A 13407-nucleotide genomic window follows, 5' to 3' on the forward strand; every position below is an offset into this window, starting at 1 on the left:
GATGGTACAGTTTGCAGGAGGTGTCAGAAGGCTCCGTGCTGAAGGCGAAAGATGGGCTTCTGGAAACCTTGGTGGTGGGACTGTGCCTTTTCTGCTCTGAGTCTGAGCCTTGGTGTTGAGCAATGACGTGCTGCAGTCCTGCATTCAGCTGCAGTGTGGATTCAGCATTAGGGAAGTGGGCACAGGCACTGCCTGGGGGTTGGACAGGAGCCACTGTACACAAGCAAAGAAAGAAAAAGCCGTTTTCCATCAACACATCATCATTTTCGTATCAATCAGGTATACAAGCTGAGTGTAGATGAACTAGCATTTTGCTACTAGAAGGGATGTAAAGGGAGGGAAAACCATGTCAGAATCCAGGGCAACGAGAATTCCTGTCTTGTTCTCCCATCCAGAAGCTGAAAGTCAGGGGAAAAAATGCCGTGAGCAGAGCACGCCAGGGAGGAAAGGCAGGAAGACATTAAAGTAACCTATTAAATCGCTGAGGGCTGAGTGGCAAAAAATAAATAAATAGAGGCTGTGTAGATTGATGGAAATTGGATCTGAAGGGCTTCCACATCTGGTGTGGCAGCTCTTTAGCATCTCATTTCAGTGTGACTCAGCAGGAAAAGTTGTTTTTTTTTCTGACAGTAAAACAAAGAGACGAAAACGATCCTGAAGGGCTCGGGTGTCATTGTTTGGTAATTGGATCAAGCTCTTCCATGTCGCTTGATACATCTGGGCCATCTGCAGCCGGGGCGAGGTTTCCAAGGTCACCTTTTCCCACCCTTGCCCATCTTTTGCTCAGCTTCTCTGCAGCCACCTCCTCCTCCCAGGCCACGCTCTTCTCTTGCGGCTCTGTGCACCGACAGCTGGGCAGCGTGGGGACAAGGAGGTGCTGGCAGGTAGGACGTGGTGCTCCCCACAGGACCAGGGCATGGAGCAGTGACCCAAAAGGCCAACTTGTGCTTGCTAGGGCCAAACTGCAACCTGGTTTAGGGGCCATGAATTGTCCTCTGTGCATCCCGACCCTCTCAGCTGCTGGTAAAAGCTCCATGTGTAGTTTGAGCCTTCCATACCCAGCCAAGTAGCACTGACCCAGGTCTTTATTTATCTTCGTACATGTATCTCTCAATGTGCTGCCTCTCCTGGAGCTTCCAGTCTCCCCGAAGCTCAGCTAACGGCTCTCACTTGGCTTTTGCGATTCACCTGGGTGCCTGGGGGCTGAAGCAGAAACATCAAGTTTCAGTGGCACCAAATAAAAAGGCTGAGGTGCTAGAAAAGGGATTCTGAAGTCTTTTGGCATTTTACCTCTGATTGTTTGCCATGTGGTCTTACAAAACCTTGGGGAGACGCTTTATCTCATCGCGCCTCTGTTCTTCATCCATCACAAGCGACTGAAAACCATTCCACCTATCATTTGTCTGTCTCCTGTCTCTTAAGGCACTGTCATATTTGGGATCTGCATCCAGCATGGCAGGTCCTTGTCCTTGGGTATAGCTGGTAGAGATTTGTAATAATAGCAGGGGCTAATGATTTGTAACAGGAGCAGAAATGGTGCAAAATATCTGTAAGCTCGCCTTACTGGTAAAAGCAGAACCCCAGATCTCTTAGTGCAATTTTTTTTACCTCTTCTCACCTTGACTTTGGGGACACATCCAAGGCTATTTGCTGTCTCTGTGTATACAATTAATCAGCTGGCTGGGGGGAGCCTGGAAGTGGGGCCTGGTACTTCTCTATTCCATCACTTGGTCTGAGCTGTGCCTCCTCTGCAGTGCGCTCGTGTTTGCCAACCTGGGAAAAATCAGCAAGCGGTGCCAAAACCCCAGCTAGCATCCTTGAAAGGAGGGAGGTGAAGAAAGAAGAGCAAATCCGCTCTTAAATGCAAAGCCACCAGGAAGGGCTAAGGGAAAAACGGTCACAAATGGCCTTTTCCAAACCCCACTTACATAAATGAAACTCCACTGGCCCTAAATTCCTCTCATCCTGATGCATGCTGGAGATTCAAGAAATGACTCCACCCGCAAGAGGAGCAAAGTGCCCGTTTGGGCAGCGTTGCTCTCGTTACATCGTTGTCAATCCGTAAATCCCAGAGCGCTGCAGAGAGCTGCGTGCGCTGGAGCAGCCTTGGCTGCCACTGAAATACGGCCACCTCTGGGGACAGAGCCCCGGGCTGTTGTGATGATCTGTCTTGTAGGTACAGAACATGCTTTATTGTTTGTATGTGACCGGGAAAGCGTGCAGCATCGTCTGGGGCTCTGCAGCCACTTCCCAGCCTCCAGAGCCCCACGGCTGCGTTGTGCATTGCCACCTCCCCGATCTCTGATTATAGCCATAAATCCTGGTGGACTTTCCCTATTTGTTTGTTGGCATTTATTTTTTTTTTTTAAGCTTAGAATTTTCTGCATTGTTTCTTCCTTCATTATTCTTTTTTTTTTTTTTTTTTTTTTTTTTTTTTTTTTTTTTTTTTTTGCCTGGCAGTGGCACTTGGGGTTTGCGTGGTTATTTTTCTTGTATTTATGCTCTCTCCTGACTTAATTAAGATCTTGCTTCTTTACTGGGCTTGCCAAATTTTCTGGCCCCACCAGGTCTTCCCACTGCTCTCTTCCTAAAAACCACAGCTGCTGCTGGTCACCTGGGACCAAGAAAATGGGCAGAAAACCTTCCTCGTGAAACTCAACTCAGCTTGACGTTACTGAAGCAAGAGACAGGCAGGAAAACCATGTTCACAACTTCAGTGGATTTAGGCTGCTTTCCTAAGAAAACAAGATTTAGGCACTAATACCGACTGCGTGTGGATACGGGTAAGTGTCCAGCCAGGAGCTGCAGTTCTGTGGCAAAATCGTCCCCTCGAGGGACCTTGTCCCCTCGAGGCCTCCAGCATCCCTTACTTCCAGAGCCCTGACTCTGTATCCCCTGCCTCAGCCTGACCCTGCACCTCAGGGAGGTTCAAGCAGCCGTCTCTCCTTCTCCCTGCTTTTTCTCCTTGTTTTTGGGAAGCCCTTTGAGAGGTTTCTCAGGGGTTTAAATGTGACTTATCTGGCTGCAAGGACATTATTTGAATTTGCAGCTTGGGATTTATTGGTAGCTGTGGTCTGGGGCAGTGGAAACCCCCAGCACTTTGCTGGCTGGCTTTGGAGGAGCTGGGTTTGCTGTCCTGCTTCTGCACAAGAGGAGAGATCCAGGTCTGGACGTGGCATTTCCATGTCAGACCCCTTCCTCGTCCCTTTGTGCACCTCTGCTCCTGTCTCCCAGCTCAGGTGCTTTGCTGTCTGCCTCCTGGCAAGCTTTGTATTTGGAAAAAGCGGGCGATTGCGGTGGGAAGAGCAGGACCTTGTCTCCTGAGTGGGTTTTCCTCCTTGCACATGAGCAAAGGAGCGAGAGGATGAGACGAGACCTGTCTTGCAGATGCTTTTTCCTTGCCAGAGGACTCGGCAGAGCTTTTACCTGCCCACAGCAGCATGGCCAAAGGGTCCCCAGCTCTGCAGAGAGAGCTCGAGGAGGGAAGCAGCATTGCCTGGCTCCCTGGAAACTCCCCCTCCCATAGACCGCCGTTCTGCTTTTATGTACACAAAGCAATTATTAAAGAAGAGAAAAGGGAGGCTGCATTTCAAGCAGCAGAAACTAAAGCCCTGAGCTGTTTTTATCACGTCTCCCCTTCCCCGTCTCTCCTGAATTCGCTCTCTTTGGATAGCAGAAAGGAGAGGGAAGCTCCATTTAAATGCAGATTTCAAATGTTGGCCAAAAGCAATAAATAGCCCTGCGCTGCGCTGATCAGACAAACATTATCCAGTCTCTTTGTCTGTGAAGGAGCGAGTTTATGTTTTTAGATTTTCTTTTTCCTCGATGAGATCTTCTCTCCTCTCCGAGTGATAGCATATTGACAACTTTTTATTTTAATTTTAAGCAGCACTTCAGAGATTATAATGGCAACACAATCCCACCTGTTTCTCCACTGGAGCTATACTTGGCAGCCCCGTAATGAGGAAGTCTGCAAATTCCTGATCGTTTGCTGTATTGACAGCCTGAGGGGTGGATGCTGCATGCAGCAGAGGGAAGCCTGCAAAATGAGGCAGTCCTGCACCCATCTTTAGCCTATTGTCCCCCTAAATGAGCCCGGAGCCTCTTGTTGGTTGAGCTAATTTGGTGTTAATGAGGTCAGGAGCAGGCGCAGGTGGGTCTGGGGTGGTGATGGTAGCAAAAGGGGTTGGGGAGCAGCAGGCAAAAGGGCAGGAGGAAGAAGAAAAGGAAGAAGAAGAGAAGGCTTGGAGCTGTGGGGTAATTCCTCATGGCTCAGGGCATCTCCTGGGGCTGGTGAGTCCCAGCAGGACACCTGAGGACGTGTGAGCTTTGGAGGCTTTCTGCTGTGTCTTGGTTCCTGGATTCAGGACCAGGATGGGCTCCTGGGGGAGGTGTTGGCTCTTCTAAGGGTTGAGATCTGGTGGAGCTGAGGTGACAATTTTTGGCCATTCATTCTGGGAGCACAGCGGGTGTGAGGACTGTGCTTACAGTATGAATCGGAAGAGGTCGGAGGTGGGATCTTACCCTGCCAGAGGAGAGACCAGAGAAATATTGTGAGGGGCTTTACATCTTCCTAGCTCAGAGGGACAGTTATGGATGGTGGAATCCCATGCCTGCTCAGCCAGGCCTTGGCTAAACCTTCATCTCCAAGCCACCAGAGCAGAGATGTGTTTGCACACATTTGTGTTTCTGAGCTTGGCGTTACATCTCGGCAGCATGGAGAGCCTCTGAGGAAACCCAACAACGCTTAATAAAGTTAACGGGGAAGGTCAGCTGCACGCTGCTTGTCATAGCAGTGTACAAACCTCCCTGTAGCATCTGCTCCATGTTATTACTATAAAAACGCTGCTTTATTAGATGTTGCTCGGGCCATGAATTAAGCAGGGATAGGCAGTAAAACTGGAACCGTGCTGGGCTTGTCGGTGCGCGCGTGCCGTGAGCGTGGTGGCTGGCACCCTGGGGAGCCGCATGGCTTAGGGGAACGGGAAAATAAAGGCTTTCTGCTTTTTTTGGTGCTGCTTGAAACCCAGCTGAGGATAGAAATGGGGTGAATTTGGGTGTCTGTGAACTGGCTGGTGCATTTAATAGGGTGAGTTGCTGTATCTCAGCTGTCGAACCACGCATGCTGACAGCACCACTGGTCCCCCATCAGCTTTTTGGCCAAAGGCAGTGGGACTGAGTTATTCAGGGCAATAAATGCCCGTCCTCCTCTTGGAGGAGATTCTTCAGGGCAAGAGGAGAGAAGCAGAGTTGGAGCACCTGGCTCTCGTACTGCTGTGGCTGCTGTCAGCCTAAGAGGAGTGGAAATGCTGCAGCCAAAGGTCAGCTCCCCAGGGCACATAAGGGCAGCCACGTGCGCCCGTGCCACGGGTCAGAGCTTCTGGAGTTTAAGGAGGTCACAACTGGGGCCTGCCTAAAGCCCATCTGGACAAAGTTCTCATGTTCCTGTGCCCCCAAGGGCTGGGGGATCCCGGAGGGGAGCGTGATGGATGGAGGAGAGGCAAGGGATGGATGCTGCTGTTCCCAGAGGCACCGTTGTGCCACCTTGCATGTCTTTGGCTACCAGCGATGCCTTTCTTCTGGTCCTGGCTATTGAATCACCAACTCAGAGTGTTTAATTTGAAATTTGGGCTTGATGGAAACTTCAAATAAGAAGTCCCTTTATGCTTGAATCCTGAGTGACCGTAAGCCAACTGTTTCCAGTGCACATCCAAAGCAATAAGCTCTTCTGGCTTCTAGCCTCTGGGATCTGTGGGCTTTGTCTTAGACGTAAGGAAAACCTGGGCATAGCGACTAAAATAAGAATTATTACTCTAACAAGGAGTTTTATCCATCATGATGGGCATATCCCATGGGAAAAGATGTTGCCAGCCAGCTCCTCCTGAGAAAAGCTCGGCACCTCTGGTCCTTGCTGGCTCCACTTGAATCTCAGCCCCCATGAAATCCTCTGCAGCCCAAATCGAGCATCGCCCGCCCCGGTGCTCTCAGCTCCTTCTGAAATATTTTCCCCATAATTCGTGGCGAAGGCAGTCGAGATTGGAGACATTTATTATGACGGCGAAGAGAGAAGTGATTTTTGAGGCCAACAAAGTTCAAAGACTTTGCTGTAAGTTTTCAGGATTAAAGATTTACTTGATGCAGCTTCCCATTTTTAATAGACAGGAATAGATGAAAGGGAATTTATATAAAGATTTTCGTTCATACTTAATGATGCCACTATTAGATGAGCTTTGGCACTGCATCCCAAGACATGAAGTTTTAAAACCAACCTTTTTTAAACATTAAATGACCTTTTCCATCCACTCGCTATAATACATAAAGATTAGCTTGGTCTCATTACCCAGTCTGTCCTGGGGACTGGTTTAATATGTGGTTAAAACTAACTAGTCTCCTAGAATTCAAGGAAACAAATTGTGTGGGGTTTCAGCAGCTTTTGTGGGGTTTCTTCTGCAGGAAGATGGGACACGGTGCTGCAGTTTGCTTGGTGGCTGGTCCCCATGTGCCACCACCACCTCTATCATGGCATTTGGGCTGTCTGGCTGTGTCCTGCGGTGTGCAGAGAAGAGGGTTGGAGCCCCCAGGTGGGCTGCAAATCTCAGTTTCTGTCAGAACTGAACAGGCAATTTATGTATTTTTTACCAGCCATAGGGAGGGTTTCAAGATTTCCAAAAATAACAATGAGGGGAAAAAAAAAGAGCCATCATCCAGAATAGAGACGTAACATCCCTGTGCAAACATTTGTACTTAGCTGACCCGAGGAGATTATTAGAACCACTTCAGCTTCAAGTCTTTCATTTTTAAAATGTGTTTAACTGTGTAGTGGTGGAAAAGCAAAGTGAACTTTGTTTGGAAAATGACAATTGACTTGGAAACGCTGTCCGGCTTAGTGACTGTTGAAGCCCAAAATTGCAGGATAATGAGTGTAGGGTGCTGACGCACGCTCCCCCCGCCGGTCTCTAATTCTGCTTTGTCAGCACCTGGGAGGCAGGAGGCATTTTGTGATGCTCATCTGACTGAGTGCAGTGCTCTACCCTTTCCTGGAAGCAGAGCCAAAGAGAAAAGTGCACAGACACCAAAAGGCTTTGTGGATGAGAAATGGGGACGGTTCAGGACCTTCTTCTGAGATATGGGGATGGTTCAGGACCTTCTCTGCCTGCTGCTGCTTTTCTGGAGAAGGGGGGACCTGAGCAAGCTGCTTGGTTGGCCCCTTCCTCTCCTGGCTTCTTCATAATTAAGAGCGGTCACCAGCCGCATCGACATCTGACAAAACTTGTGATCCGTGCTCCTGGCCTCGGAGGAAAAGCCCAACCTTTTTCCTTGCCTAATGAGATTGAGATTAACGGCCTGAGCCTGCAGATAAGGCCGGTGCGTGTGTGCCTGCGGAGCAGGGAAGCTGGTGTCGCCTGGAGGACCGGCAACGTTCGCCAAGACATCTGTGCATCTCTTCCGAGAAGTATTGCCGTGTCTCTCCTCATCAGTCCTGAGTTCAGCCACGTTCCTATAAAACTTGGGAAGAGCAGGAAGAAGAGGAGTTCCCGAGTGGGTATTGGTGGGATGTGAAGTAAATCGGGTTAAGGGGGGGCCACCTCTGCCTCACTGGCGGGGTTGGTGCCCAGTTATCTTCCATGATGCTTATTTTCTGATTCACAAATGGTGCAGAAAGGTGAATTTCGTAGCTGTCCCTTAAATTATATGGAATGCAGGACTGCTGGACACTTCTAGAGTCCAGGTACACATCCGTCCCTGGGAAGCAGACAGCTCTCCTTTTATGTATGGCTGTGCTACAATCCCACCCGCATTTTCTAACCAGCTGTGTGCTCCCAAGATGGAAAATGCAAAACTGGGTAAGTAAAAAGGCAGAAAAAGGAGGAAAAAACAGCACAACGATGCATTTCAGAGCTTTAAGAAGGCAGCCAGCTGCTGCAGTGAGCTCCACAGTTCCCTGCCACACAGCCCAGCGGAGCCCCACTGATCTGCACGTGCAGGGCTTGCTCCAGCCCAGGCAGCAATTCTGAACGACGTGGCTCCCTCTGGAGTGACTTTAGAAAAGGAAGACAAGTGTCGGTGCCTTTCTGATATACCCCACAAAGCCCAGGCAACCTGGAGGAGACCCCCCAGGCGCTGGGGGGGCTGCAGAAGCTGCAGCAGCTCAATGAAAAGCTGTGATTAGCGCTCGGCTCCGGCTGCTTTTTGCCTTCCGTCAAGAAAATAAAAATACTACCCCCTACAATCACCCTCTGCCTAACACAGATTTGAGTGGGTGGGCCCAGGAGCTGAGTTCAAGAGTCAAGTGCTTTCTGTTTGAAAAATATTTGTCCCTCCCCACCCACGGCTGCCCACGTGCTTCCCGAAATATTCCAGCTATCAGCACTGATGGGCTGCTCTCAGCACAGCACCAGCGCTTTTTTATGAACAAAACGGGGCTGTTTGGGGACGTTCTTTCATTATTGGTGTGTCGGGATGTGGGGCAGTGCCCCGGTCAGCGCTGCCGGGGGCGGCACAGCCAGGGGTCCCCCTGCGGGAGCATCTGGAGCACGCGGGTGCTGGCACCACCCGGAGCTGAGCAGCGTGGGCAGCCACAGCATGCCGGCAGGTAACGCGGCCGCTGCTGCAGAGACTTCACCGCCCCCGTGTCTGGCAAGGCCTGGAGGTGGGCGAAACGGTGCGAAAGGCCAGGCGCAGGAGGTAGGATGCGCTGGCAGGAGCAGTGATGCTGCTGCAGTGGCTGCTGGCACGGCATTGGAGAGCCCAGGGGGTGCACGGCCGGGGGTTTGGGGTGTGTGAAGTCCTCCTGAGCCTAACCTCTGCCGTCCCCTTTTGATCCCGCAGCTGCCATCCTGGATGACCCGATGGAGTGCAGCAGAGGGGAGCGGCTCTCCATCACCCTGGCCAAGAACCGCATCAACCGCGCGCCCGAGCGGGCGGGGAAGGCCAAGGTGGAGGTGGACATCTTCGAGCTGCTGCGGGACAGCGAGTACGAGACGGCAGAAACCAGTGAGTATCTCTCCGTGGGGCTGCTCCTCCCCTGCTCTTCTCTCTGCCACCTCTCTGGAGGCTCCTGGCACACTGCACTTGCTGCAGAGCGTAAATTTATCATAGCTGAGGCTTTGACCCAGGTCCCACCATGAGCGTTGCCACCGCTCAGCTCAGCAGCTCGGGACAAGTTATTTTCTTCACTCCGTGTGTCAGTAAACAGGAGCAGTGATACAGGAGGTGCTGCTCCGTTGTAAAGCCCTCGATGGTGCGCAAATAAGAGACTCTGGGCAAGTTCAGTGCAATTAAGTTATTTTTAACACCCCGCGGAAGGCTGTGTGTCAGCAAACATGATGGCTCTCTCAGAGCGTTAGATTGGCAGCGGATTTGTTTACACAAAGTGGAATTTTCAAGTGATGTTTGAAATCATGTGGATTGAAAAGAGCTATTTTTGAAAGAGCAGCACGCCTTCCATGTTGCTTAAAATCCTCTAATGCAAACAGGTCTCTGGGATAGGTGTTCGTGTCGATGCCCAACGTGGTAACTGCACGCTGGTGGATTAAAAATCCCTGATGGTCAACATCTCACAGACCTCTTGGGAGCCAGAGTGATAGAGGCCAAAAGGATCTGCAAGAGATTTTTGTTGTAAAAGGGAAAAATGCTTTGTGAGATGATAGCTTCTTTTTAGGATGTTTTCTGCAACAACCATTGAGTTCAGGGGAGGACTACATTTATTTTTTTTATTACAAGCTGTCTTGGAGAAGCTGGAGAAATTTAAATGGGGATTTTGGACTCATTCCCCCATGGTTCTCACTCCCAAGCCTGCGTAGCCTGCAGGGCATCCCAGGAAGGCACAGCAGGGTGCTGTGGGTTGGAGCAGGCTGCCTTTTCCTGTCTCTTTGGCCTTGGTGCTGTGCAGTCCCGAGCATCCCCATGCCTGGGAGCCCAGCAGGCAGGCGCAGCTCCCCAGGCAGCTGGCAGGATGGGCCCAGCAGCCCGGCATGGCCAGCAGGTAGCACCTTCCTTTCCTCAATTAGCATCGTCATTATTTATAGAAGCTCTCAGTTAATAAAGTGCACGTCAGCAAGTACCTGGGCGTCTATTTATAGCGCCATTCGCCCATCAGGCAGGCTAGATTAAGCTCATCACGTGCAGCAGCACAGGGGGTGTTTAAAACAAGCACTTCTCTGTCTTTTTGGATCCCTCTCTTCAGGGTTTTTGTGGTCTTCCCATCTGGTGAGGATTGTGCAAATCCAAGGACTTGGGCTGGGTCACCTGTAGGATGGAAAAGGGACGGGGACAGCCTGCGTGTTCCCGAGGCTGTGCCCAGCTTCTCCCAGAAAATACTCTCCATCTCCCAGCGAGCCTCGTAGGAAATGAGAAAATTGCCAGCTTGCTTTAGCCTGCTGTGCCTTTGAAGGAAACAGTTTTCAGATCCATTCATTTTCCTTTCTCCTCAACCCGTGCCGTGCAGCAGTGTTTCTGCAGGCTCGATCGCCAGGTGACCCCACAGCTGTGGGGAAGATCAGCAGCTTCTGGGTTTCTTTGTCGCTTGCAATGTTGCTCTGGGTTTTTTTCTGTTGGGATGTTTTTCTAGCAGAAGAATACTCATTTGCCGAGGAGGAAGTGTTATGCGCAAAATTGTTGATTTCAGCAAATGTGGTGTTTGGGAGAACGTGGAAATGGGATAAGTGGGGAAGAGGCAATTTTCCATTTCGAATTTCTACCTCGGGGAGATTTTCTTTGTTTTCTTGACTTTGATTAAAGAACATAAGAAGTAGAAACTGGAGCAAAACGACTCGATTTTGGTGAAGTGAGAGCTCACAGAATCCTGCAATATGTTATTTGCCTTTTCTTCAGAGGGAAAAACGTCTGGAAGCATTTCTTACAGGAGGAAAAATCTGGGTTCTGCATGATTCCGCCATTAATGTCACTGAAGTTATTCCTGATTTATTCTGCTAGCAGAGGCAAATCAAATCCTGTAACTTAAATACCAAGCCTTTCATGGCTTTCAATTGTCTGACTTCTCAGTTTTAACACCACACTGATATTTGTTATCACACGTAATATTAATAAAAGCACTTTAGGTATTTTAACCTATGGCTGCAAAGCAGTTGGACGGCTGTTTAATAATACTGCTCTCAAATCTCATGCCCTTTGAGATCCCCCTTAAATATCACAGCACGCTCACCTGGCCGGCCTAGGAATGCTGCTGCCACATCCCATCACGGTGTTGTGTGTGCAGCTGGAGCTTCAGGAGGGGAAAGACTTCTTGCGACTTGGTTTTCAGCTTGGCATCGAGCTATTTTCCTTCCCTTTTCCTCCTGACTGACTCAGACGTCTTCCTGTCAGGGACCACAGAATCACAGTTCCCGTAGCAGGTAAAATCTGAGTCAATCTTAATCATATTCCTGCCTGATTTGCTGTTTCGGCTCTGTGTATGAATGAAGGCAAACACTGACTGTTCCCGTAAGCGACACCTGTAAAGCCCCGTGCTTTGAGATGAGTTTGCAGTGGAAGGCTGGGGATTGAGCTGTTCTGCCCTTCTGAGTAAAGCTTGTTTTCTCTGTGTTTGATGTCTCAGCTCCTTTTACAGAGATCCAAAACAGCTCGTTTAATCGTGTCTTTATCTAAAACACCTTATTCCTTTTGATGCCAAGGGAGGGACAGGTTTTCTACTTGTCACCCTGTCCCCTATCGTTTCATCCTTCTTTTCAGCATCCCTCTGTTCTTAATCCCAACATTTCAGGGCAGGCCAGCAGTCAGAGTGAGCAACTAGATGATTTTTAATTTCTCTTTATTCACGCTGCAGCTTCAGAGCCCATTCAGTGGCATTGGTTTGGATGTGCTAAGAACTGTCCCATCGTTTTCGTGATCCTGTTGGATTTTGTATTTAAGGCAGCTGCAGCTGATGGGGTGGTTGTGTTGCTGCTAGGAAGCACGAAGGGTGCTGCAGGGAGCACTCCGGGCACTCTCCATGCCGCTCTCTCTTTAATCACTTGGTGTTTCTTGCACAAGAAGCCCATCCTGACCACTCCCCGATGTTCAAGATCCCCTGATTTATTTTGCAATCATGGAAACGCTGAGGTAATTGCATCCCTTCCCTGCTCATTTATTTTCAATTAGAGGCAAGAGGCTTCTTGCCTGCCACCTCCAACCCTCGCAGCAGGTATCTGTGTGCAACGAAGGAGGTGCTGTGCCCTGCACCGCAGGGGGATGCTCACACCAGAGCACTGGCAGCTCTGCTTCCTGCAGGCAGGGATCACGTAAAGGTTTCCAAAATGCCCCGAGGTTTTGGGAGGGCACTGCCTGACCAAGTGGGTGTGTGCACATGTTTGTCTTTGAACCCCAAAAGGCACAACAACTAATGGGTAGTTCTTGCATTATACATGTCTGTGCATCCATGTGGATGTTTTTTGACATTCACATGCACGTGAAGTCACCCTGGGGTCTGGTATTTGCTGGGATTTTGAGTTCTGGAGCACATGAAAATTGGATGCAACCTTGGGCAGAGGTGAGTTTGCATCGACCGACACCGTGTCCTGTACTGCATACAGCCTGTGTGGCACCTGTGCGCTGGGGTACAAGCGGCCAGGAGTGGCAGGGGCTGCGCCAATGTCTGGGTTTTACCCTGTGCAGTTATCAGAGATGGGTTCTGGTACCGAGCTGACGTTCCTGAAAGCATCTGTCTGAATCCATCCTGCCCACGGTGGTAGCAGGGTTAAGACTTCTCCTCCTGCAGAGACCAACAGCACCAGGTAATGTTGTGAAATGGGAAACGTGTTTGGATTACAGGAGAAGCAGCTCTCCTCGACATGGTCGAGGCCTTTGCCTCGGGCACCTCCGCTTTGTTTCCATTCACTTCCCTTAATTTCGCTGGATGTTACACCCTTGGAGAGCGAAGCAGGTTCTTTTTCTTCTGACAGCTGTTGCATCTCCGTTGCTATGGCTACTTAACCCACTTCTTGTTCTCCACGGGCGAGATGAGAAGAAAAGTGCTCACCAAACTTTCTCCTGCGTGCTCAAAGCAATTCCTCCCCAGGACTTTTGCCCTGCTGACCCTTGGCTGAGCAGGGCTCAGCAACCCCTTCTTGTTGGTGCTGAGCAGCAGAGCACCCAAGGGGCCGCTGCTGTCTGCTGAGTGCCACTGAGACGGCGTGCGGGGTTTTCAAACGCCAGGGCTCTTACTTGAAAGGCTCTTCTTGAAGAGGCATAAGTGCCTGTAAATTTTTAAGCAGAGAGAAGCGAGCGCTGGATTCCTTTGAAGATGCCACAGAAAAATATCGCTCGTGTTCTGCTTCAGACTGAGACGGTGCAGGGCGAGAGCATGGAAGGGAGGAAAACCCCAGAGAAGATGTTTGCATATCATGGGCACTTTCTGCAAGAAGTCGGGACCTGGAAACGTATGGAGGTTTTTTCTAAGCAGTGCTTGGA

At 50.1% G+C, this 13407-nt stretch overlaps 1 protein-coding gene across 1 annotated transcript in view; it reads left to right on the plus strand.

Moving 5' to 3' along the window:
- Positions 1-13407, plus strand: part of GRIK4 (glutamate ionotropic receptor kainate type subunit 4) — a gene marked incomplete at its 3' end in the record, with an annotated part of 105022 nt that overhangs the window by 39355 nt on the left and 52260 nt on the right. The window contains exon 2 of the mRNA XM_084301681.1: positions 8830-8994. Coding sequence (XP_084157807.1) covers positions 8830-8994 — 165 coding nt within the window. The remainder of the gene's footprint in view (positions 1-8829; positions 8995-13407) is intronic.

Source organism: Netta rufina (genome assembly GCF_964035555.1).
Source record: "Netta rufina genome assembly, chromosome: 25".
Taxonomy (NCBI): Eukaryota; Metazoa; Chordata; class Aves; order Anseriformes; family Anatidae; genus Netta; species Netta rufina.